Source organism: Phyllobates terribilis, unplaced genomic scaffold (assembly GCF_046119375.1).
Source record: "Phyllobates terribilis strain yellow unplaced genomic scaffold, ASM4611937v1 Scaffold_11__3_contigs__length_659146591, whole genome shotgun sequence".
NCBI lineage: Eukaryota > Metazoa > Chordata > Amphibia > Anura > Dendrobatidae > Phyllobates > Phyllobates terribilis.
This window is the reverse complement of record NW_027362771.1, coordinates 547,060,960-547,085,150: the sequence shown is the minus strand read 5'-3', so window position 1 is coordinate 547,085,150 and position 24,191 is coordinate 547,060,960. Positions and strand designations below refer to the sequence as shown.

Below are 24,191 nucleotides of genomic sequence, written 5' to 3'. Positions count from 1 at the left end.
TGAGGACATGTGCGCATTTGTCTGGAGTCATCTAAAGCTAAGCAATTTCCCCCTGTTTGTCCTTCCTTGTTGTCTATAGGGTTTAGTGGAGACCGACTAGTGCTCATCTCTTCCCTTCCCTAGCCTGAGCCAAACGCCAGGGAAAGACAGGGCGAGGCACGCGTGCGGGATTGGTGCAGAGCCAATACAGGGACATTAGGGGAGACAGGGTGACGCTAGATCAACCTAGGAGGTCTCCACCCCCCCCCCCTTTCCCTAGAGTCTGGGCTCCCTTTCCCTCTTCCCTTTGTGTTGTATTAAGTTTTTCCCACACCTTACACGCCATAAACTGTGATTCAGAGCATCTGGGAAGGAGGAATGAAAGCTGACGCCCCCAAGAGGAAACTCTGAATAAACGCCCAGTTGGATTGCAAAGCAGAGATTTCACGTACTGCGCTCTAGAAGAAACAAATGTGAATATCTCTGCAATGTAGGTAAAAACAGAAAAGATCAGGGAAACTGAGAGATTTTTACAAGATATTTAACTTAATTTTTTTTGAGTAAGTGACAGGTCTTCTTTAAGTGCCACATAAAGTAGCTACTGTGTAGGTCAATGTTCAACCTCTGCTTTAACTAGAATCTATTGTACCTATAGTTTACATCAAATTTTTATGTTCAACATGTGTTTTTATTACTTTTGGTAATGTTCTTATTGTTCATGTCTATCAAACTTAAAAACAATTCTGAAGTCTTGCAGTTTTTACTTTGACCCTTTAGCCTCACAACAGGCTGATACTTCCTGTTCTGTAGCGATTACTTCTCAGCAGTCACCTCATTATCATCACAGACAGGGCTACAATGACTGACATCATCTCTACTATAAAGCCGTAGGCAAATGACACAGGATCTAACATTAAAGGGGTTTTTCCATGAACAAAAGTTCAAGTTTATTTTCTTTCAATAGACCTTGGAATAATAATAATTTCCACAATTAGATGTATTTAAATAAAATGTTCCTGTGCTGAGATAATGTTATAAATGTGTCCCTGCTGTGTACTGTGTAATGCCTGCTCTCACCGTATGGTCTGATCATACCACATCTCCTGGGTGAAGGGGGGGAGCAAAAGAGTATACAGACAGGACAGCACGGGATCACAGCTGATTCTTTCTGTGAGGTAAAACATTTCCCTGACTGTTTTTAAACAATGTTTTCCTTCAAAGAAAGAATCAGCTGTGATCCCCATCTGTCCTGTCTGTATACTCTTTTGTTTCCTCCCCTGCCCAGGAGATGTGGTATGATCAGACCATGTTCCTGTACGGTCAGACACAGCCATTACACAGTACACAGCAGGGGCACATTTATAAGATTATCTCAGCACAGGAACATTTTATTTAAATACATTCAATTGTGGAACTTATTATCATTTCAAGATCTACTGATTAAAATTAACTTTTGTTCTTGGGAAAACCCCTTTAACAATTAACAATAAAAAAGACTTCCACACAGATCACAGAGTATGCTCATCAAACTCCCCCATAAAAGTTGTGTCCAGACACCTGTTTCTTATGTCCATGTGGCTGCAGTAAAGCATATCTCTGAACTGCTGCAATCAGAGTAGAAGAGGAGCTCATGTAAGATGGCTGCCCCATAATCATGTACAGAAAATAAAATATGATTAAAGTAGTAATGAGCGAATCTGCCAAAATTCAAACTCGGCAGCTCACTTGGTCAGGAAATTTGACTGGTTATTCATAGACACTCTAATGTTGCTTATCATGCTCTGGGGTCTGCAGACCCATGAGCAAAATAAACCAGGGATGAATACAAATGCTTATCTCGCCACTCTCCTGTCCAGCTAGTGCAGCCAGCATCCCAGTGCTCAATGTGAGGAATAGGATGTGAGAATACCTAGTCTAGATCATAAGGAGGATGTGCAAAGTACAAGAAGGTGGGCTACTGTGGTGGGATTGATGTGGTAAGAATTTTTTTTTCCATGTCTCTATAATTCAGCTGTCACAGAATTCAAATGGCAGCCTGTTCTAGTCACTTGTTAGGTTTCAGGAGCTGGGTTTCTTCATACTGCAGCTCATCCTATGTCTCAACTGACAGAGAAGCCTAATCATGTGCACATATACGTCAGTGAGCCAATGAGAAGAAATAAATCTTCTCTTCATCACACTGAGCACAAAGGATTTTTGCTCCAGTCTAGGTCTTCAGTGCACAGTCAGCCAAGGAGATCTATTTCTTCTCCTGTCCCAACCCTTCTCATAGGGTATATGTGCTTACGATACAGCTCCTCTGTCAGTTGAGACCCAGATTTTGGAAGGTGTGTTTCTTCAGACTCCAGCCCGTCCTGATATGCTACTATGATGTGCTTCAGTTTGAATTATGTGATGGGGGTCATTTTATTAAGGGTTTAGGCTGCAGGTTTATCATCCACTGCTACAAAGAATGTATCATTAGGGCTTATGCACTTAGAGGATCTGTCACGCACTGCATGTATATAGATATTCTTATCTACGCTTCCTTCATAAATTTGGAGTCTGATTGAATATGCTACATATTTGTTCTGTTGGATTTATAAGAAGATTTCTCTAAAAAGCCTTTCTATCAGGGCTGTGAAGTCGATAAGCCAAACCTCCGACTCTTCAATTTCCCTGACTCCCAACTTTGACTCCACGACTCGGACTCGACAGCACTGGTCACTCCTGAGCATGTACATAAAGTGCAGCACAGATATATCTCAACTAAAAGCCGAGATCCTTATATTAGGAACAAAACAGACATTTATAGGACATTTTCATAACTTTCCAAAATTCTTATGAAAACATTTACAGCACATACTGCATTAAACTACTGTACCAATTTATTGTATATTTTAGGAGTCGAGGTCGGTCCATTTTATACTGAGTCCGACTCCACCAAAATGGACACAGACTCCGATTCCACTATTCCGACTCCACAACCCTGCTTTCTATGCAACCATGTGTAATCAGAGGCCTACGGAGTTACAGTAGTGGCCCTAAGTTACTTTATAGATGGGTAGTCATTTGGCAATGGGTGGTCATTTCAAGAAGGTGTGTTTTTGTTTGACCAAAAGAGCTCTGACCTCATTTATTTCTTTGCGGTTGATGCATGACGGACATCTACCTCCTCTTAAAGCTTGATATTTATAAAGACAATTCAAGCAGAAGCTGTGTCCACAGGGTTTACTGATGGGATCCTGTAGCTCTCCATTGCAGAGAGGGCAGATAGAACCACGACTCCTGTTGCAAAACATAAAATTAAAATGGTTAAATACCATACCTTATTTTAACCTCTTAATGACTTGGTGTTTTTCATTGGTGCTTTTTATAACCACCATTTTGGGGGAAATATACTTTACTGCTTAGTGTGAAATAGAAAAGGAAGGGTTGTCACTAAAATGCGACTTGATATAATAGTACACCAGTTGTCTTACCTCTGTACAGGAGAATTCCAATAAAGCAGCTGTGCCATACTCCTTCCATTTTTGGACGCAGTGCTACATGAGATGTTCAGAGCCTGGGCTATTTTTTATAACCTAACCCTGCTTTACTCTTCTACACAACTTTATCCCTGACTTGTCTGGTGTGTTCCTTGGTTTTTATGATGCTGTTTGATCACTAATGTTCTACAAAAAAAGGCCTTCACAGAACAGCTATACTGAGAATAAATTACACACAAGTGGACTCAATTTACTAATTATGTGACTTCTGGAGGCAATTGGTCCCTCAGGGTTTTATTTAAGGGTATCAGACTACAAGGGGCTGAATACAAACGCATGTCACAAATTTCAGTTTTATATTTTTAACCCCATTCTGACGTATGACCTAATAGTACGTCTTGGTGACCTGGGACGATTGGACCAATGACATACTATTAGGTCATATGGCAATCGCGCCCGCACACAAGCGGTGCGGGGCGATCGCCGCCAGGTGTCAGCTGATTGTCACAGCTGACACCCGGTACCATGTGCAGGGAGTGGTCCCGCACTGCTCCCGGCACATTAACCCCCTCGAAGTTGATCGCAGCATTGCGGTGGCAAGGGGAGGTGATCGGGATACTCACCTCCTCTTCCGGCCTCCAGAGCTGTCTGCCGCGGCTTCCCGGATGTTGCCATGATGACCCGATGTAGTCATGACAACATCCTGGTCACCAGACAGCAGGAAGATTCTTTGGTCATGTGCAGTGCATGACCAAACTATCTACTCACTGTGCAGCACTGACAGCCTGTATAGCACAGGAATGGTGCTGCATTCCTGTGCTATACAGGCGATCAGAATAAAAAAAAGTCCCAGAGTGGGACATAGAATAAAAGTCCAAAAAGTGTTAAAAAATGAAAAAAAAAAATTAAAAAAATATTAAAAAAAATAATCCACCAAAAATAAAAATATAATGTACCCATCAATAAATATTATTATGAAAAAAAAACAATAAAAGTACACATATTTGGTATCGCCGTGTCCATAACGACCTGACTTATAAAACTGTCCCACTAGTTAACCCCTTTAGTGAACACGGTAAAAAAATAAAAAACTAAGCAAAAAAACAATGCTTTATCATCATACCACCAAACAAAAAATGAAATAACGTGTGATAAAAAAGACGAATATAAATAAAAATGGTACTGCTGAAAACGTCATCTTGTCCCGCAAAAAACAAACCGCCATACAGCTCCATCAGCCCAAAAATAAAAAAGTTATAGCTCTCAGAATAAAGCGATGCAAAAAAATATTTTTTTCTATAAAATAGCTTTTATTGTGTAAAACGCCAAAACATAGAAAAACAATATAAATGTGGTACCGCTGTAAACGTATTGACCCGAAGAATAAAGCTACCTTATCAATTTTTCCACATGCGGAACAGCATAAAAAAAAAACATAAAAAAAATTCTGGAATTGCTGGTTTTTGTTTATTCTGCCTCCCAAAAATTGGAATAGAAAGCGATCAAAAAATGTCAAGTGCCTGAAAATGGTACGAATAAAAATGTCAACTCGTCCCGCAAAAAACAAGCCATCATATGACTCTGTTGGCCAAAATATGGAAAAATTATAGCTCTCAAAATATGGCGCACGAGGAACGGCATAAAAAATAAACTCTAGGGTTGGGGTTGGGCTAGGGATTTTTTTCAAAAGTAAAAAAAAAAAAGGATGACGATATGGCGACCAGTGTTGCGCGCAAGTGCTCGCTACTTGAGTTTGCATCGAGTGCTCAGGAATGCACTGAGTATCGCGGGTGCTCGAGTGACATGCTCGAGTCTCTGCCCCATATGCTTCGTGGCCAAAAAAAACTTGCGGTGATTGCCTGCCATGCACAAGCGATCCCCGCATGTTTTTTTTGGGTGTCTAATAACCATGAAACATGCGAGCGGGGACTCGAGCATGTCACTCTAGCACACGCGATACATGTGCATACCCGAGTACCCGATGCAAACTCAAGTAGCGAGCATTTGAGCTCAAGACTAATGACAACTTATTCAATATGATGACTTAATGTTATCAAATTCTGTGTCGTACCTCTGGATTCAAAATGTTCACTATACCCCTTGATAAAATCCTTGAGGGGTCTAGTTTCCAAAATGGGGTCACTTGTGGGGGGTTTCCACTGTTTAGGCACATCAGGGGCTCTCCAAACGCGACATGGCGTCTGCTCTCAATCCCAGCCAATTTTGCGTTCAAAAAGTCACACAAAGCTCCTTCCCTTCTGAACTCTGCCGTGCGCCCAAACACGGTATTTTCCCCACGTATTGGAAAACTCAAGAGAAATTGCACAACAGTTTTTGGGGTCCATTTTCTCCTCCTACCCTTGTGAAAATAAAAAAATTGGGCCTAAAACATTTTCTGTGGAAAAAGTTAGATTTTTTTATTTTCACGGTTCCATGTTATAAACTTCTGCAAAGCTCTTGGGGGTTCAGGGTGCTCACCACACATCTAGATCAGTTCCCTGAGGGGTCTAGTTTCCAAAATGGTGTCACTTGTGGGGGGTTTCCACTGTTTAGGCACATCAGGGGCACATCCGCTAAGTATTCAAGTAAATTTTACATTCAAAAAGTCAAATGGCGCTTCTTCCCTTCCAAACCCTGCCGTGCGCCCAAACAGTGGTTTTCCCCCACATATGTGGTAGCTGCTTACTCAGGAGAAATTGCACAACAAACAGCATGGTGCAATTTCTCCTGTTACCCTTATGAAAATGCAAAATTGGGGGCTGAAAAACATTTTTGTTGCAAAAATGTGAAAATTTTATTTTTATGGCTCAATGTTCTAAACTTCTGTGAAGCACCTGGGGGTTCAAGGTGCTCACCACACATCTAGATACGTTCCCTGAGGGGTCTAGTTTCCAAAATGGTGTCACTTGTGGGTGGTTTCCACTGTTTAGGCACATCAGGGGCTCTCCAAACGCAACATGGTGTCCGCTAATTATTCAAGCAAATTTTACATTCAAAAAGTCAAATGGCGCTCATTCTCTTCCGAGCTCTTCCGTGCGCCCTAACAGTGTTTTTTCCCCACGTATGGGGTATCTGCATGCTCAGGGGAAATTGCACAACAAATTTTGGGGTCCAATTTTTTCCTGTTACCCCTGCGAAAATAAAAAAAATGGGGTCTAAAGTAACATTTTTGTGAAAAAAGTTAAATGTTAATTTTTTTCTTCCACATTCCAAAAATTCCTGTGAAGCACCTCAAGGGTTAATAAAGTTCTTGACTGTGGTTTTGAGCACCTAGAGGGGTGCAGTTTTTAGAATGGTGTCACTTTTGGGTATTTTGTGTCATAAAGACCCCTCAAAGTGACTTCAAATGTGATGTGGTCCCTAAAAAAATGGTTTTGTAAATTTTGTTGGAAAAATGAGAAATCGCTGGTCAACTTTTAACCCTTATAGCTCCTTAATAAAAAAAAATGTTGGTTTCCAAATTGTGCTGATATAAAGTAGACAGGTGGGAAATGTTATTTATTAACTATTTTGTGTGACATATCTCTCTGATTTGAGGGCATAAAAATTCAAATTTTGAAAATTGCAAAATGTTCAAAATTTTCACCAAATTTTCATTTTTTTCACAAATAAACGCAAGTGATATCGAAGAAATGTTACCACTATCATGAAGTACAATATGTGATGAAAAAACAATCTCAGAATCAGTGGGATCCGTTGAAGCGTTCCAGAGTAATTACCTCATAAAGTGAGAGTGGTCAGAATTGTAAAAATTGGCCCGGTCATTAACGTGCAAACCACCCTTGGGGGTAAAGGGGTTAAAATAATTAGAAAAGCATGTATCATTCCCTTTACACTTCACAAATACTTGCTACTTTGTGTTGGCATATCTCATAAAATTCCAATGAAATACATTTAAATTTATAGGCGCAATGTTAAAAAAAGTGTAAAAGTTCACAGGGCATGAATACTTTTTCATGGCGCATTATCTGTATATAGAGAGGCTGGAGAAAAAATGTTGTGACTACTGAGTAATGGGGGAGGCTGGGGAAGAAATGCTGTGACTACTGAGTAATGGGGGAGGCTGGAGAAGAAATGCTGTGACTACTGAGTAATGGGGGAGGCTGGAGAAGAAATGCTGTGACTACTGAGTAATGGGAGAGGCTGAGGAAGAAATGCTGTGACTACTGAGTAATGGGGGAGGCTGGAGAAGAAATGTTGTGACTACTGAGTAATGGGGGAGGCTGGGGAAGAAATGCTGTGACTACTGAGTAATGGGGGAGGCTGGAGAAGAAATGCTGTGACTACTGAGTAATGGGAGAGGCTGAGGAAGAAATGCTGTGACTACTGAGTAATGGGGGAGGCTGGAGAAGAAATGTTGTGACTACTGAGTAATGGGGGAGGCTGGGGAAGAAATGCTGTGACTACTGAGTAATGGGGGAGGCTGGAGAAGAAATGCTGTGACTACTGAGTAATGGGGGAGGCTGGAGAAGAAATGCTGTGACTACTGAGTAATGGGAGAGGCTGAGGAAGAAATGCTGTGACTACTGAGTAATGGGGGAGGCTGGGGAAGAAATGCTGTGACTACTGAGTAATGAGGGAGGCTGGGGAAGAAATGCTGTGACTACTGAGTAATGGGGGAGGCTGGAGAAGAAATGCTATGACTACTGAGTAATGGGGGAGGCTGGAGTAGAAATGCTGTGACTACTGAGTAATGAGGGAGGCTGGGGAAGAAATGCTGTGACTACTGAGTAATGGGGGAGGCTGGAGAAGAAATGCTATGACTACTGAGTAATGGGGGAGGCTGGAGAAGAAATGCTATGACTACTGAGTAATGGGGGAGGCTGGAGAAGAAATGCTATGACTACTGAGTAATGGGGGAGGCTGGGGAAGAAATGCTGTGACTACTGAGTAATGGGGGAGGCTGGAGAAGAAATGCTATGACTACTGAGTAATGGGGGAGGCTGGAGAAGAAATGCTGTGACTACTGAGTAATGGGGGAGGCTGGGGAAGAAATGCTGTGACTACTGAGTAATGAGGGAGGCTGGAGAAGAAATGCTGTGACTACTGAGTAATGGGGGAGGCTGGAGAAGAAATGCTGTGACTACTGAGTAATGGGGGAGGCTGGGGAAGAAATGCTGTGACTACTGAGTAATGGGGGAGGCTGGAGAAGAAATGCTGTGACTACTGAGTAATGGGGGAGGCTGGGGAAGAAATGCTGTGACTACTGAGTAATGAGGGAGGCTGGAGAAGAAATGCTGTGACTACTGAGTAATGGGGGAGGCTGGGGAAGAAATGCTGTGACTACTGAGTAATGGGGGAGGCTGGAGAAGAAATGCTATGACTACTGAGTAATGGGGGAGGCTGGAGTAGAAATGCTGTGACTACTGAGTAATGAGGGAGGCTGGGGAAGAAATGCTGTGACTACTGAGTAATGGGGGAGGCTGGAGAAGAAATGCTATGACTACTGAGTAATGGGGGAGGCTGGGGAAGAAATGCTGTGACTACTGAGTAATGGGGGAGGCTGGAGAAGAAATGCTGTGACTACTGAGTAATGGGGGAGGCTGAGAAAGAAATGCTGCGACTACTGAGTAATGGGGGAGGCAGGAGAAGAAATGCTGTGACTACTGAGTAATGGGGGAGGCTGTGGAAGAAATGCTGTGCCTACTGAGTAATGGGGGAGGCTGGGGAAGAAATGCTGTGACTACTGAGTAATGGGGGAGGCTGGGGAAGAAATGCTGTGACTACTGAGTAATGGGAAAGGCTGGAGAAGAAATGCTGTGACTACTGAGTAATGGGGGAGGCTGGGGAAGAAATGCTGTGATTACTGAGTAATGGGAAAGGCTGGGGAAGAAATGCTGTGACTACTGAGTAATGGGAGAGGCTGGGGAAGAAATGCTGTGACTACTGAGTAATGGGGGAGGCTGGGGAAGAAATGCTGTGACTACTGAGTAATGGGGGAGGCTGGGGAAGAAATGCTGTGACTACTGAGTAATGGGGGAGGCTGGGGAAGAAATGCTGTGACTACTGAGTAATGGGGGAGGCTGGGGAAGAAATGCTGTGACTACTGAGTAATGGGGGAGGCTGGGGAAGAAATGCTGTGACTACTGAGTAATGGGAGAGGCTGGGGAAGAAATGCTGTGACTACTGAGTAATGGGGGAGGCTGGGGAAGAAATGCTGTGACTACTGAGTAATGGGGGAGGCTGGAGAAGAAATGCTGTAACTACTGAGTAATGGGGGAGGCTGGGGAAGAAATGCTGTGACTACTGAGTAATGGGGGAGGCTGGGGAAGAAATGCTGTGACTACTGAGTAATGGGAGAGGCTGGGGAAGAAATGCTGTGACTACTGAGTAATGGGGGAGGCTGGAGAAGAAATGCTGTGACTACTGAGTAATGGGGGAGGCTGGGGAAGAAATGCTGTGACTACTGAGTAATGGGGGAGGCTGGGGAAGAAATGCTGTGACTACTGAGTAATGGGAAAGGCTGGAGAAGAAATGCTGTGACTACTGAGTAATGGGAAAGGCTGGGGAAGAAATGCTGTGACTACTGAGTAATGGGAGGGGCTGGAGAAGAAATGCTGTGACTACTGAGTAATGGGAGAGGCTGGGGAAGAAATGCTGTGACTACTGAGTTATGGGAAAGGTTGGGGAAGAAATGCTGTGACTACTGAGTAATGGGAGGGGCTGGAGAAGAAATGCTGTGACTACTGAGTAATGGGAGGGGCTGGGGAAGAAATGCTGTGACTACTGAGTTATGGGAAAGGTTGAGGAAGAAATGCTGTGACTACTGAGTAATGGGAGAGGCTGGGGAAGAAATGCTGTGACTACTGAGTAATGGGAGAGGCTGGGGAAGAAATGCTGTCACTACTGAGTAATGGGAGAGGCTGGGGAAGAAATGCTGTGACTAATGAGTAATGGGAAAGGCTGGGGAAGAAATGCTGTGACTACTGAGTAATGGGAGAGGCAGGAGAAGAAATGCTGTGACTACTGAGTAATGGGGGAGGCTGGAGAAGAAATGCTGTGACTACTGAGTAATGGGGGAGGCTGGAGAAGAAATGCTGTGACTACTGAGTAATGGGGGAGGCTGGGGAAGAAATGCTGTGACTACTGAGTAATGGGAGAGGCAGGAGAAGAAATGCTGCGACTACTGAGTAATGGGAAAGGCTGGAGAAGAAATGCTGTGACTACTGAGTAATGGGGGAGGCTGGAGAAGAAATGCTGTGACTACTGAGTAATGGGGGAGGCTGGGGAAGAAATGCTGTGACTACTGAGTAATGGGAGAGGCAGGAGAAGAAATGCTGCGACTACTGAGTAATGGGAAAGGCTGGAGAAGAAATGCTGTGACTACTGAGTAATGGGGGAGGCTGGAGAAGAAATGCTGTGACTACTGAGTAATGGGGGAGGCTGGGGAAGAAATGCTGTGACTACTGAGTAATGGGGGAGGCTGGAGAAGAAATGCTGTGACTACTGAGTAATGGGAGAGGCAGGAGAAGAAATGCTGCGACTACTGAGTAATGGGAAAGGCTGGAGAAGAAATGCTGTGACTACTGAGTAATGGGGGAGGCTGGAGAAGAAATGCTGTGACTACTGAGTAATGGGGGAGGCTGGGGAAGAAATGCTGTGACTACTGAGTAATGGGAGAGGCTGAGGAAGAAATGCTGTGACTACTGAGTTATGGGAAAGGTTGGGGAAGAAATGCTGTGACTACTGAGTAATGGGGGAGGCTGGAGAAGAAATGCTGTGACTACTGAGTAATGGGGGAGGCTGGGGAAGAAATGCTGTGACTACTGAGTAATGGGGGAGGCTGGGGAAGAAATGCTGTGACTACTGAGTAATGGGGGAGGCTGGAGAAGAAATGCTGTGACTACTGAGTAATGGGGGAGGCTGGGGAAGAAATGCTGTGACTACTGAGTAATGGGGGAGGCTGGGGAAGAAATGCTGTGACTACTGAGTAATGGGAGAGGCTGGGGAAGAAATGCTGTGACTACTGAGTAATGGGGGAGGCTGGAGAAGAAATGCTGTGACTACTGAGTAATGGGGGAGGCTGGGGAAGAAATGCTGTGACTACTGAGTAATGGGGGAGGCTGGGGAAGAAATGCTGTGACTACTGAGTAATGGGAGAGGCTGGGGAAGAAATGCTGTGACTACTGAGTAATGGGGGAGGCTGGAGAAGAAATGCTGTGACTACTGAGTAATGGGGGAGGCTGTGGAAGAAATGCTGTGACTACTGAGTAATGGGAGAGGCTGGGGAAGAAATGCTGTGACTACTGAGTAATGGGGGAGGCTGGAGAAGAAATGCTGTGACTACTGAGTAATGGGGGAGGCTGGGGAAGAAATGCTGTGACTACTGAGTAATGGGGGAGGCTGTGGAAGAAATGCTGTGACTACTGAGTAATGGGAAAGGCTGGAGAAGAAATGCTGTGACTACTGAGTAATGGGAAAGGCTGGGGAAGAAATGCTGTGACTACTGAGTAATGGGAGGGGCTGGAGAAGAAATGCTGTGACTACTGAGTAATGGGAGAGGCTGGGGAAGAAATGCTGTGACTACTCAGTTATGGGAAAGGTTGGGGAAGAAATGCTGTGACTACTGAGTAATGGGAGGGGCTGGAGAAGAAATGCTGTGACTACTGAGTAATGGGAAAGGTTGGGGAAGAAATGCTGTGACTACTGAGTAATGGGAGAGGCTGGGGAAGAAATGCTGTGACTACTGAGTAATGGGAGAGGCTGGGGAAGAAATGCTGTCACTACTGAGTAATGGGAGAGGCTGGGGAAGAAATGCTGTGACTAATGAGTAATGGGAAAGGCTGGGGAAGAAATGATGTGACTACTGAGTAATGGGAGGGGCTGGAGAAGAAATGCTGTGACTACTGAGTAATGGGAGAGGCAGGAGAAGAAATGCTGCGACTACTGAGTAATGGGAAAGGCTGGAGAAGAAATGCTGTGACTACTGAGTAATGGGGGAGGCTGAAGAAGAAATGCTGTGACTACTGAGTAATGGGGGAGGCTGGGGAAGAAATGCTGTGACTACTGAGTAATGGGAGAGGCTGAGGAAGAAATGCTGTGACTACTGAGTTATGGGAAAGGTTGGGGAAGAAATGCTGTGACTACTGAGTAATGGGGGAGGCTGGAGAAGAAATGCTGTGACTACTGAGTAATGGGGGAGGCTGGGGAAGAAATGCTGTCACTACTGAGTAATGGGGGAGGCTGGGGAAGAAATGCTGTGACTACTGAGTAATGGGGGAGGCTGGAGAAGAAATGCTGTGACTACTGAGTAATGGGGGAGGCTGGGGAAGAAATGCTGTGACTACTGAGTAATGGGGGAGGCTGGAGAAGAAATGCTGTGACTACTGAGTAATGGGGGAGGCTGGGGAAGAAATGCTGTGACTACTGAGTAATGGGGGAGGCTGGGGAAGAAATGCTGTGACTACTGAGTAATGGGGGAGGCTGGGGAAGAAATGCTGTGACTACTGAGTAATGGGGGAGGCTGGAGAAGAAATGCTGTGACTACTGAGTAATGGGGGAGGCTGGGGAAGAAATGCTGTGACTACTGAGTAATGGGAGAGGCTGAGGAAGAAATGCTGTGACTACTGAGTAATGGGAGAGGCTGGGAAAGAAATGCTGTGACTACTGAGTAATGGGGGAGGCTGGAGAAGAAATGCTGTGACTACTGAGTAATGGGGGAGGCTGGGGAAGAAATGCTGTGACTACTGAGAAATGGGAGAGGCTGAGGAAGAAATGCTGTGACTACTGAGTTATGGGAAAGGTTGGGGAAGAAATGCTGTGACTACTGAGTAATGCGGGAGGCTGGGGAAGAAATGTTGTGACTACTGAGTAATGGGGGAGGCTGGAGAACAAATGCTGTGACTACTGAGTAATGGGGGAGGCTGGGGAAGAAATGCTGTGACTACTGAGTAATGGGGGAGGCTGGAGAAGAAATGCTGTGACTACTGAGTAATGGGGGAGGCTGAGGAAGAAATGCTGTGACTACTGAGTTATGGGAAAGGTTGGGGAAGAAATGCTGTGACTACTGAGTAATGGGGGAGGCTGGGGAAGAAATGCTGTGACTACTGAGTAATGGGGGAGGCTGGAGAAGAAATGCTGTGACTACTGAGTAATGGGGGAGGCTGGGGAAGAAATGCTGTGACTACTGAGTAATGGGAGAGGCAGGAGAAGAAATGCTGTGACTACTAAGTAATGGGAAAGGCTGGGGAAGAAATACTGTGACTACTGAGTAATTGGGGAGGCTGGGGAAGAAATGCTGTGACTACGGAGTAATGGGGGAGGCTGGAGAAGAAATGTTGTGACTACTGAGTAATGGGAGAGGCAGGAGAAGAAATGCTGTGACTACTGAGTAATGGGGGAGGCTGGGGAAGAAATGCTGTGACTACTGAGTAATGGGGAAGACTGGAGAAGAAATGCTGTGACTACTGAGTAATAGGAGAGGCTGGAGAAGAAATGCTGTGACTACTGAGTAATGGGGGAGGCTGGAGAAGAAATGCTGTGACTACTGAGTAATGGGGGAGGCTGGGGAAGAAATGCTGTGACTAGTGAGTAATGGGAAAGGCTGGGGAAGAAATGCTGTCACTACTGAGTAATGGGGGAGGCTGGGGAAGAAATGCTGTGACTACTGAGTAATGGGGGAGGCTGGGGAAGAAATGCTGTGACTACTGAGTAATGAGAGAGGCTGGGGAAGAAATGCTGTGACTACTGAGTAATGGGAAAGGCTGGAGAAGAAATGCTGTGACTACTGAGTAATGGGGGAGGCTGGGGAAGAAATGCTGTGACTACTGAGTAATGGGAGAGGCTGGGGAAGAAATGCTGTGACTACTGAGTAATGGGGGAGGCTGGAGAAGAAATGCTGTGACTACTGAGTAATGGGAGAGGCTGAGGAAGAAATGCTGTGACTACTGAGTAATGGGGGAGGCTGGGGAAGAAATGCTGTGACTACTGAGTAATGGGAGAGGCTGGGGAAGAAATGCTGTGACTACTGAGTAATGGGAGAGGCTGAGGAAGAAATGCTGTGACTACTGAGTTATGGGAAAGGTTGGGGAAGAAATGCTGTGACTACTGAGTAATGGGGGAGGCTGGGGAAGAAATGCTGTGACTACTGAGTAATGGGAAAGGCTGGAGAAGAAATGCTGTGACTACTGAGTAATGGGAGAGGCTGGAGAAGAAATGCTGTGACTACTGAGTAATGGGAGAGGCTGAGGAAGAACTGCTGTGACTACTGAGTAATGGGAGAGACAGGAGAAGAAATGCTGTGACTACTGAGTAATGGGGGAGGCTGGGGAAGAAATGCTGTGACTACTTAGTAATGGGGGAGGCTGGAGAAGAAATGCTGTGACTACTGAGTAATGGGGGAGGCTGGAGAAGAAATGCTGTGACTACTGAGTAATGGGAAAGGCTGGAGAAGAAATGTTGTGACTACTGAGTAATGGGGGAGGCTGGGGAAGAAATGCTGTGACTACTGAGTAATGGGAGGGGCTGGGGAAGAAATGCTGTGACTACTGAGTAATGGGGGAGGCAGGAGAAGAAATGCTGTGACTACTGAGTAATGGGAGAGGCTGGGGAAGAAATGTTGTGACTACTGAGTAGTGGGGGAGGCTGGGGAAGAAATGCTGTGACTACTGAGTAATGGGGGAGGCTGGAGAAGAAATGCTGTGATTACTGAGTAATGGGGGAGGCTGGGGAAGAAATGCTGTGACTACTGAGTAATGGGAAAGGCTGGAGAAGAAATGCTGTGACTACTGAGTAATGGGGGAGGCTGGGGAAGAAATGCTGTTACTACTGAGTAATGGGAGGGGCTGGGGAAGAAATGCTGTGACTACTGAGTAATGGGAGGGGCTGGTGAAGAAATGCTGTGACAACTGAGTAATGGGGGAGGCTGGAGAAGAAATGCTGAGACTACTGAGTAATGGGGGAGGCTGGAGAAGAAATGCTGTGACTACTGAGTAATGGGAAAGGCTGGAGAAGAAATGCTGTGACTACTGAGTAATGGGGGAGGCTGGGGAAGAAATGCTGTGACTACTGAGTAATGGGAAAGGCTGGAGAAGAAATGCTGTGACTACTGAGTAATGGGGGAGGCTGGGGAAGAAATGCTGTGACTACTGAGTAATGGGGGAGGCTGGAGAAGAAATGCTGTGACTACTGAGTAATGGGAGAGGCTGAGAAAGAAATGCTGTGACTACTGAGTTATGGTAAAAGGTTGGGGAAGAAATGCTGTGACTACTGAGTAATGGGGGAGGCTGGAGAAGAAATGCTGTGACTACTGAGTAATGGGAAAGGCTGGGGAAGAAATGCTGTGACTACTGAGTTATGGGAAAGGTTGGGGAAGAAATGCTGTGACTACTGAGTAATGGGAAAGGCTGGGGAAGAAATGCTGTGACTACTGAGTAATGGGAGAGGCTGGGGAAGAAATGCTGTGACTATTGAGTAATGGGGGAGGCTGGTGAAGAAATGCTGTGACTACCGAGTAATGGGGGAGGCTGGAGAAGAAATGCTGTGACTACTGAGTAATGGGAAAGGCTGGAGAAGAAATGCTGTGACTACTGAGTAATGGGGGAGGCTGGAGAAGAAATGCTGTGACTACTGAGTAATGGGAAAGGCTGGAGAAGAAATGCTGTGACTACTGAGTAATGGGAGGGGCTGGGGAAGAAATGCTGTGACTACTGAGTAATGGGAAAGGCTGGAGAAGAAATGCTGTGACTACTGAGTAATGGGGGAGGCTGGGGAAGAAATGCTGTGACTACTGAGTAATGGGGGAGGCTGGAGAAGAAATGCTGTGACTACTGAGTAATGGGAGAGGCTGAGAAAGAAATCCTGTGACTACTGAGTTATGGGAAAGGTTGGGGAAGAAATGCTGTGACTACTGAGTAATGGGAAAGGCTGGGGAAGAAATGCTGTGACTACTGAGTAATGGGAGAGGCTGGGGAAGAAATGCTGTGACTACTGAGTAATGGGGGAGGCTGGAGAAGAAATGCTGTGACTACTGAGTAATGGGAGAGGCTGAGGAAGAAATGCTGTGACTACTGAGTAATGGGGGAGGCTGGGGAAGAAATGCTGTGACTACTGAGTAATGGGAGAGGCTGGGGAAGAAATGCTGTGAATACTGAGTAATGGGAGAGGCTGAGGAAGAAATGCTGTGACTACTGAGTTATGGGAAAAGTTGGGGAAGAAATGCTGTGACTACTGAGTTATGGGAAAGGTTGGGGAAGAAATGCTGTGACTACTGAGTAATGGGGGAGGCTGGGGAAGAAATGCTGTGACTACTGAGTAATGGGAAAGGCTGGAGAAGAAATGCTGTGACTACTGAGTAATGGGGGAGGCTGGAGAAGAAATGCTGTGACTACTGAGTAATGGGAGGGGCTGGGGAAGAAATGCTGTGACTACTGAGTAATGGGGGAGGCTGGGGAAGAAATGCTGTGACTACTGAGTAATGGGGGAGGCTGGAGAAGAAATGCTGTGACTACTGAGTTATGGGAAAGGTTGGGGAAGAAATGCTGTGACTACTGAGTAATGGGGGAGGCTGGGGAAGAAATGCTGTGACTACTGAGTAATGGGAAAGGCTGGAGAAGAAATGCTGTGACTACTGAGTAATGGGGGAGGCTGGAGAAGAAATGCTGTGACTACTGAGTAATGGGAGGGGCTGGGGAAGAAATGCTGTGACTACTGAGTAATGGGGGAGGCTGGGGAAGAAATGCTGTGACTACTGAGTAATGGGAGGGGCTGGGGAAGAAATGCTGTGACTACTGAGTAATGGGGAGGCTGGAGAAGAAATGCTGTGACTACTGAGTAATGGGGAGGCTGGAGAAGAAATGCTGTGACTACTGAGTAATGGGGGAGGCTGGAGAAGAAATGCTGTGACTACTGAGTAATGGGAAAGGCTGGAGAAGAAATGCTGTGACTACTGAGTAATGGGGGAGGCTGGGGAAGAAATGCTATGACTACTGAGTAATGGGAGAGGCTGGAGAAGAAATGCTGTGACTACTGAGTAATGGGGGAGGCTGGGGAAGAAATGCTGTGACTACTGAGTAATGGGAGGGGCTGGGGAAGAAATGCTGTGACTACTGAGTAATGGGGAGGCTGGAGAAGAAATGCTGTGACTACTGAGTAATGGGGAGGCTGGAGAAGAAATGCTGTGACTACTGAGTAATGGGGGAGGCTGGGGAAGAAATGCTGTGACTACTGAGTAATGGGAGGGGCTGGGGAAGAAATGCTGTGACTACTGAGTAATGGGAGGGGCTGGGGAAGAAATGCTGTGACTACTGAGTAATGGGGAGGCTGGAGAAGAAATGCTGTGACTACTGAGTAATGGGGAGGCTGGAGAAGAAATGCTGTGACTACTGAGTAATGGGGGAGGCTGGAGAAGAAATGCTGTGACTACTGAGTAATGGGAAAGGCTGGAGAAGAAATGCTGTGACTACTGAGTAATGGGGGAGGCTGGGGAAGAAATGCTGTGACTACTGAGGAATGGGAGAGGCTGGAGAAGAAATGCTGTGACTACTGAGTAATGGGGGAGGCTGGAGAAGAAATGCTGTGACTACTGAGTAATGGGAGAGGCTGAGGAAGAAATGCTGTGACTACTGAGTTATGGGAAAGGTTGGGGAAGAAATGCTGTGACTACTGAGTAATGGGGGAGGCTGGAGAAGAAATGCTGTGACTACTGAGTAATGGGAAAGGCTGGGGAAGAAATGCTGTGACAACTGAGTTATGGGAAAGGTTGGGGAAGAAATGCTGTGACTACTGAGTAATGGGAAAGGCTGGGGAAGAAATGCTGTGACTACTGAGTAATGGGAGAGGCTGGGGAAGAAATGCTGTGACTATTGAGTAATGGGGAAGGCTGGGGAAGAAATGCTGTGACTAACGAGTAATGGGGGAGGCTGGGGAAGAAATGCTGTGACTACTGAGTAATGGGAAAGGCTGGGGAAGAAATGCTGTGACTACTGAGTAATGGGAGAGGCTGGGGAAGAAATGCTGTGACTACTGAGTAATGGGGGAGGCTGGAGAAGAAATGCTGTGACTACTGAGTAATGGGAGAGGCTGCGGAAGAAATGCTGTGAATACTGAGTAATGGGGGAGGCTGGAGAAGAAATGCTGTGACTACTGAGTAATGGGGGAGGCTGGGGAAGAAATGCTGTGACTACTGAGTAATGGGGGAGGCTGGGGAAGAAATGCTGTGACTACTGAGTAATGGGGGAGGCTGGGGAAGAAATGCTGTGACTACTGAGTAATGAGGGAGGCTGGGGAAGAAATGATGTGACTACTGAGTAATGGGGGAGGCTGGGGAAGAAATGATGTGACTACTGAGTAATGGGAGAGGCTGGGGAAGAAATGCTGTGACTACTGAGTAATGGGGAAGGCTGGGGAAGAAATGCTGTGACTACTGAGTAATGGGAGAGGCTGGGGAAGAAATGCTGTGACTACTGAGTAATGGGGGAGGCTGGGGAAGAAATGCTGTGACTACTGAGTAATAGGAGAGGCTGGGGAAGAAATGCTGTGACTACTGAGTAATGGGAGAGGCTGCAGAAGAAATGCTGTGACTACTGAGTAATGGGAGAGGCTGGGGAAGAAATGCTGTGACTACTGAGTAATGGGGGAGGCTGGGGAAGAAATGATGTGACTACTGAGTAATGGGGGAGGCTGGGGAAGAAATGCTGTGACTACTGAGTAATGGGAGAGGCTGGGGAAGAAATGCTGTGACTACTGAGTAATGGGGGAGGCTGGGAAGAAATGTTGTGACTACTGAGTAATGGGGGAGGCTGGGGAAGAAATGCTGTGACTACTGAGTAATGGGAGAGGCTGGAGAAGAAATGCTGTGACTACTGAGTAATGGGAGAGGCTGGAGAAGAAATGCTGTGACTACTGAGTAATGGGGGAGGCTGGAGAAGAAATGCTGTGACTACTGAGTAATGGAGGAGGCTGGAGAAGAAATGCTATGACTAATGAGTAATGGAAGAGGCTGGGGAAGAAATGCTGTGACTACTGAGTAATGGGAAAGGCTGGAGAAGAAATGCTGTGACTACTGAGTAATGGGGGAGGCTGGAGAAGAAATGCTGTGACTACTGAGTAATGGGAAAGGCTGGAGAAGAAATGCTGTGACTACTGAGTAATGGGAGAGGCTGGAGACGAAATGCTGTGACTACTGAGTAATGGGAGAGGCAGGAGAAGAAATGCTGTGACTACTGAGTAATGGGAAAGGCTGGAGAAGAAATGCTGTGACTACTGAGTAATGGGAGAAGGTGGAGAAGAAATTCTGTGACTACTGAGTAATGGGAGAGGCTGGGGAAGAAATGCTGTGACTACTGAGTATTGGGGGAGGCTGGGGAAGAAATGCTGTGACTACTGAGTATTGGGGGAGGCTGGGGAAGAAATGCTGTGACTACTGAGTAATGGGAAAGGCTGGAGAAGAAATGCTGTGACTACTGAGTAATGGGAGAAGGTGGAGAAGAAATTCTGTGACTACTGAGTAATGGGAGAGGCTGGGGAAGAAATGCTGTGACTACTGAGTATTGGGGGAGGCTGGGGAAGAAATGCTGTGACTACTGAGTAATGGGAGAGCCTGGGGAAGAAATGTTGTGACTACTGAGTAATGGGGGAGGCTGGAGAAGAAATGCTGTGACTACTGAGTAATGGGGGAGGCTGGAGAAGAAATGCTGTGACTACTGAGTAATGTGGGAGGCTGGAGAAGAAATGCTGTGACTACTGAGTAATGGGGGAGGCTGGGGAAGAAATGCTGTGACTACTGAGTAATGGGGGAGGCTGGAGAAGAAATGTTGTGACTACTGAGTAATAGGGGAGGCTGGAGAAGAAGTGCTGTGACTACTGAGTAATGGGGGAGGCTGGGGAAGAAATGCTGTGACTACTGAGTAATGGGGGAGGCTGGGGAAGAAATGTTGTGACTACTGAGTAATAGGGGAGGCTGGAGAAGAAGTGCTGTGACTACTGAGTAATGGGGGAGGCTGGGGAAGAAATGCTGTGACTACTGAGTAATGGGGGAGGCTGGGGAAGAAATGTTGTGACTACTGAGTAATAGGGGAGGCTGGAGAAGAAGTGCTGTGACTACTGAGTAATGGGGGAGGCAGGAGAAGAAATGCTGTGACTACTGAGTAATGGGGGAGGCTGGAGAAGAAATGTTGTGACTACTGAGTAATAGGGGAGGCTGGAGAAGAAGTGCTGTGACTACTGAGTAATGGGGGAGGCTGGGGAAGAAATGCTGTGACTACTGAGTAATGGGGGAGGCTGGGGAAGAAATGCTGTGACTACTGAGTAATTGGGGAGGCTGGAGAAGAAATGCTGTGACTACTGAGTAATGGGGGAGGCAGGAGAAGAAATGCTGTGACTACTGAGTAATGGGGGAGGCTGGAGAAGAAATGCTGTGACTACTGAGTAATGGGAAAGGCTGGAGAAGAAATGTTGTGACTACTGAGTAATGGGAGAGGCTGGAGAAGAAATGCTGTGACTACTGAGTAATGGGAGAGGCTGGGGAAGAAATGTTGTGACTACTGAGTAATGGAGGAGGCAGGAGAAGAAATGCTGTGACTACTGAGTAATGGGAAAGGGTGGAGAATAAATCCTGTGACTACTGAGTAATGGGAGAGGCAGGAGAAGAAATGCTGTGACTACTGAGTAATGGGAAAGGCTGGAGAAGAAATGATGTGACTACTGAGTAATGGGAGGGGCTGCGGAAGAAATGCTGTGACTACTGAGTAATGGGGGAGGCTGGGGAAGAAATGCTGTGACTACTGAGTAATGGGGGAGGCAGGAGAAGAAATGCTGTGACTACTGAGTAATGGGGGAGGCTGGAGAAGAAATGTTGTGACTACTGAGTAATAGGGGAGGCTGGAGAAGAAGTGCTGTGACTACTGAGTAATGGGGGAGGCTGGGGAAGAAATGCTGTGACTACTGAGTAATGGGGGAGGCTGGGGAAGAAATGCTGTGACTACTGAGTAATTGGGGAGGCTGGAGAAGAAATGCTGTGACTACTGAGTAATGGGGGAGGCAGGAGAAGAAATGCTGTGACTACTGAGTAATGGGGGAGGCTGGAGAAGAAATGCTGTGACTACTGAGTAATGGGAAAGGCTGGAGAAGAAATGTTGTGACTACTGAGTAATGGGAGAGGCTGGAGAAGAAATGCTGTGACTACTGAGTAATGGGAGAGGCTGGGGAAGAAATGATGTGACTACTGAGTAATGGAGGAGGCAGGAGAAGAAATGCTGTGACTACTGAGTAATGGGAAAGGGTGGAGAATAAATCCTGTGACTACTGAGTAATGGGAGAGGCAGGAGAAGAAATGCTGTGACTACTGAGTAATGGGAAAGGCTGGAGAAGAAATGATGTGACTACTGAGTAATGGGAGGGGCTGCGGAAGAAATGTTGTGACTACTGAGTAATAGGGGAGGCTGGAGAAGAAGTGCTGTGACTACTGAGTAATGGGGGAGGCTGGGGAAGAAATGCTGTGACTACTGAGTAATGGGGGAGGCTGGGGAAGAAATGTTGTGACTACTGAGTAATAGGGGAGGCTGGAGAAGAAGTGCTGTGACTACTGAGTAATGGGGGAGGCTGGGGAAGAAATGCTGTGACTACTGAGTAATGGGGGAGGCTGGGGAAGAAATGTTGTGACTACTGAGTAATAGGGGAGGCTGGAGAAGAAGTGCTGTGACTACTGAGTAATGGGGGAGGCAGGAGAAGAAATGCTGTGACTACTGAGTAATGGGGGAGGCTGGAGAAGAAATGTTGTGACTACTGAGTAATAGGGGAGGCTGGAGAAGAAGTGCTGTGACTACTGAGTAATGGGGGAGGCTGGGGAAGAAATGCTGTGACTACTGAGTAATGGGGGAGGCTGGGGAAGAAATGCTGTGACTACTGAGTAATTGGGGAGGCTGGAGAAGAAATGCTGTGACTACTGAGTAATGGGGGAGGCAGGAGAAGAAATGCTGTGACTACTGAGTAATGGGGGAGGCTGGAGAAGAAATGCTGTGACTACTGAGTAATGGGAAAGGCTGGAGAAGAAATGTTGTGACTACTGAGTAATGGGAGAGGCTGGAGAAGAAATGCTGTGACTACTGAGTAATGGGAGAGGCTGGGGAAGAAATGTTGTGACTACTGAGTAATGGAGGAGGCAGGAGAAGAAATGCTGTGACTACTGAGTAATGGGAAAGGGTGGAGAATAAATCCTGTGACTACTGAGTAATGGGAGAGGCAGGAGAAGAAATGCTGTGACTACTGAGTAATGGGAAAGGCTGGAGAAGAAATGCTGTGACTAGTGAGTAATGGGAGAGGCTGCGGAAGAAATGCTGTGACTACTGAGTAATGGGGGAGGCTGGGGAAGAAATGCTGTGACTACTGAGTAATGGGAAAGGCTGGAGAAGAAATGCTGTGACTACTGAGTAATGGGGGAGGCTGGGGAAGAAATGCTGTGACTACTGAGTAATGGGGGAGGCTGGAGAAGAAATGCTGTGACTACTGAGTAATGGGAGAGGCTGAGAAAGAAATGCTGTGACTACTGAGTTATGGTAAAAGGTTGGGGAAGAAATGCTGTGACTACTGAGTAATAGGGGAGGCTGGAGAAGAAATGCTGTGACTACTGAGTAATGGGAAAGGCTGGGGAAGAAATGCTGTGACTACTGAGTTATGGGAAAGGTTGGGGAAGAAATGCTGTGACTACTGAGTAATGGGAAAGGCTGGGGAAGAAATGCTGTGACTACTGAGTAATGGGAGAGGCTGGGGAAGAAATGCTGTGACTATTGAGTAATGGGGGAGGCTGGTGAAGAAATGCTGTGACTACCGAGTAATGGGGGAGGCTGGAGAAGAAATGCTGTGACTACTGAGTAATGGGAAAGGCTGGAGAAGAAATGCTGTGACTACTGAGTAATGGGGGAGGCTGGAGAAGAAATGCTGTGACTACTGAGTAATGGGAAAGGCTGGAGAAGAAATGCTGTGACTACTGAGTAATGGGAGGGGCTGGGGAAGAAATGCTGTGACTACTGAGTAATGGGAAAGGCTGGAGAAGAAATGCTGTGACTACTGAGTAATGGGGGAGGCTGGGGAAGAAATGCTGTGACTACTGAGTAATGGGGGAGGCTGGAGAAGAAATGCTGTGACTACTGAGTAATGGGAGAGGCTGAGAAAGAAATCCTGTGACTACTGAGTTATGGGAAAGGTTGGGGAAGAAATGCTGTGACTACTGAGTAATGGGAAAGGCTGGGGAAGAAATGCTGTGACTACTGAGTAATGGGAGAGGCTGGGGAAGAAATGCTGTGACTATTGAGTAATGGGGGAGGCTGGAGAAGAAATGCTGTGACTACTGAGTAATGGGAGAGGCTGAGGAAGAAATGCTGTGACTACTGAGTAATGGGGGAGGCTGGGGAAGAAATGCTGTGACTACTGAGTAATGGGAGAGGCTGGGGAAGAAATGCTGTGAATACTGAGTAATGGGAGAGGCTGAGGAAGAAATGCTGTGACTACTGAGTTATGGGAAAAGTTGGGGAAGAAATGCTGTGACTACTGAGTTATGGGAAAGGTTGGGGAAGAAATGCTGTGACTACTGAGTAATGGGGGAGGCTGGGGAAGAAATGCTGTGACTACTGAGTAATGGGAAAGGCTGGAGAAGAAATGCTGTGACTACTGAGTAATGGGGGAGGCTGGAGAAGAAATGCTGTGACTACTGAGTAATGGGAGGGGCTGGGGAAGAAATGCTGTGACTACTGAGTAATGGGGGAGGCTGGGGAAGAAATGCTGTGACTACTGAGTAATGGGGGAGGCTGGAGA

The 24,191-nt window shown here is 46.5% G+C and overlaps 1 protein-coding gene across 2 annotated transcripts in view; it reads right to left on the bottom strand.

The window, feature by feature from the left end:
• LOC141165319 (RING finger protein 112-like) overlaps positions 1-24,191 on the bottom strand; it is a 231,376-nt gene that overhangs the window by 113,700 nt on the left and 93,485 nt on the right. For both annotated transcript variants that reach the window (XM_073650918.1, XM_073650917.1), the window contains exon 2: positions 3,090-3,246. In XM_073650918.1, the coding sequence (XP_073507019.1) occupies positions 3,090-3,246 (157 nt within the window). The remainder of the gene's footprint in view (positions 1-3,089; positions 3,247-24,191) is intronic.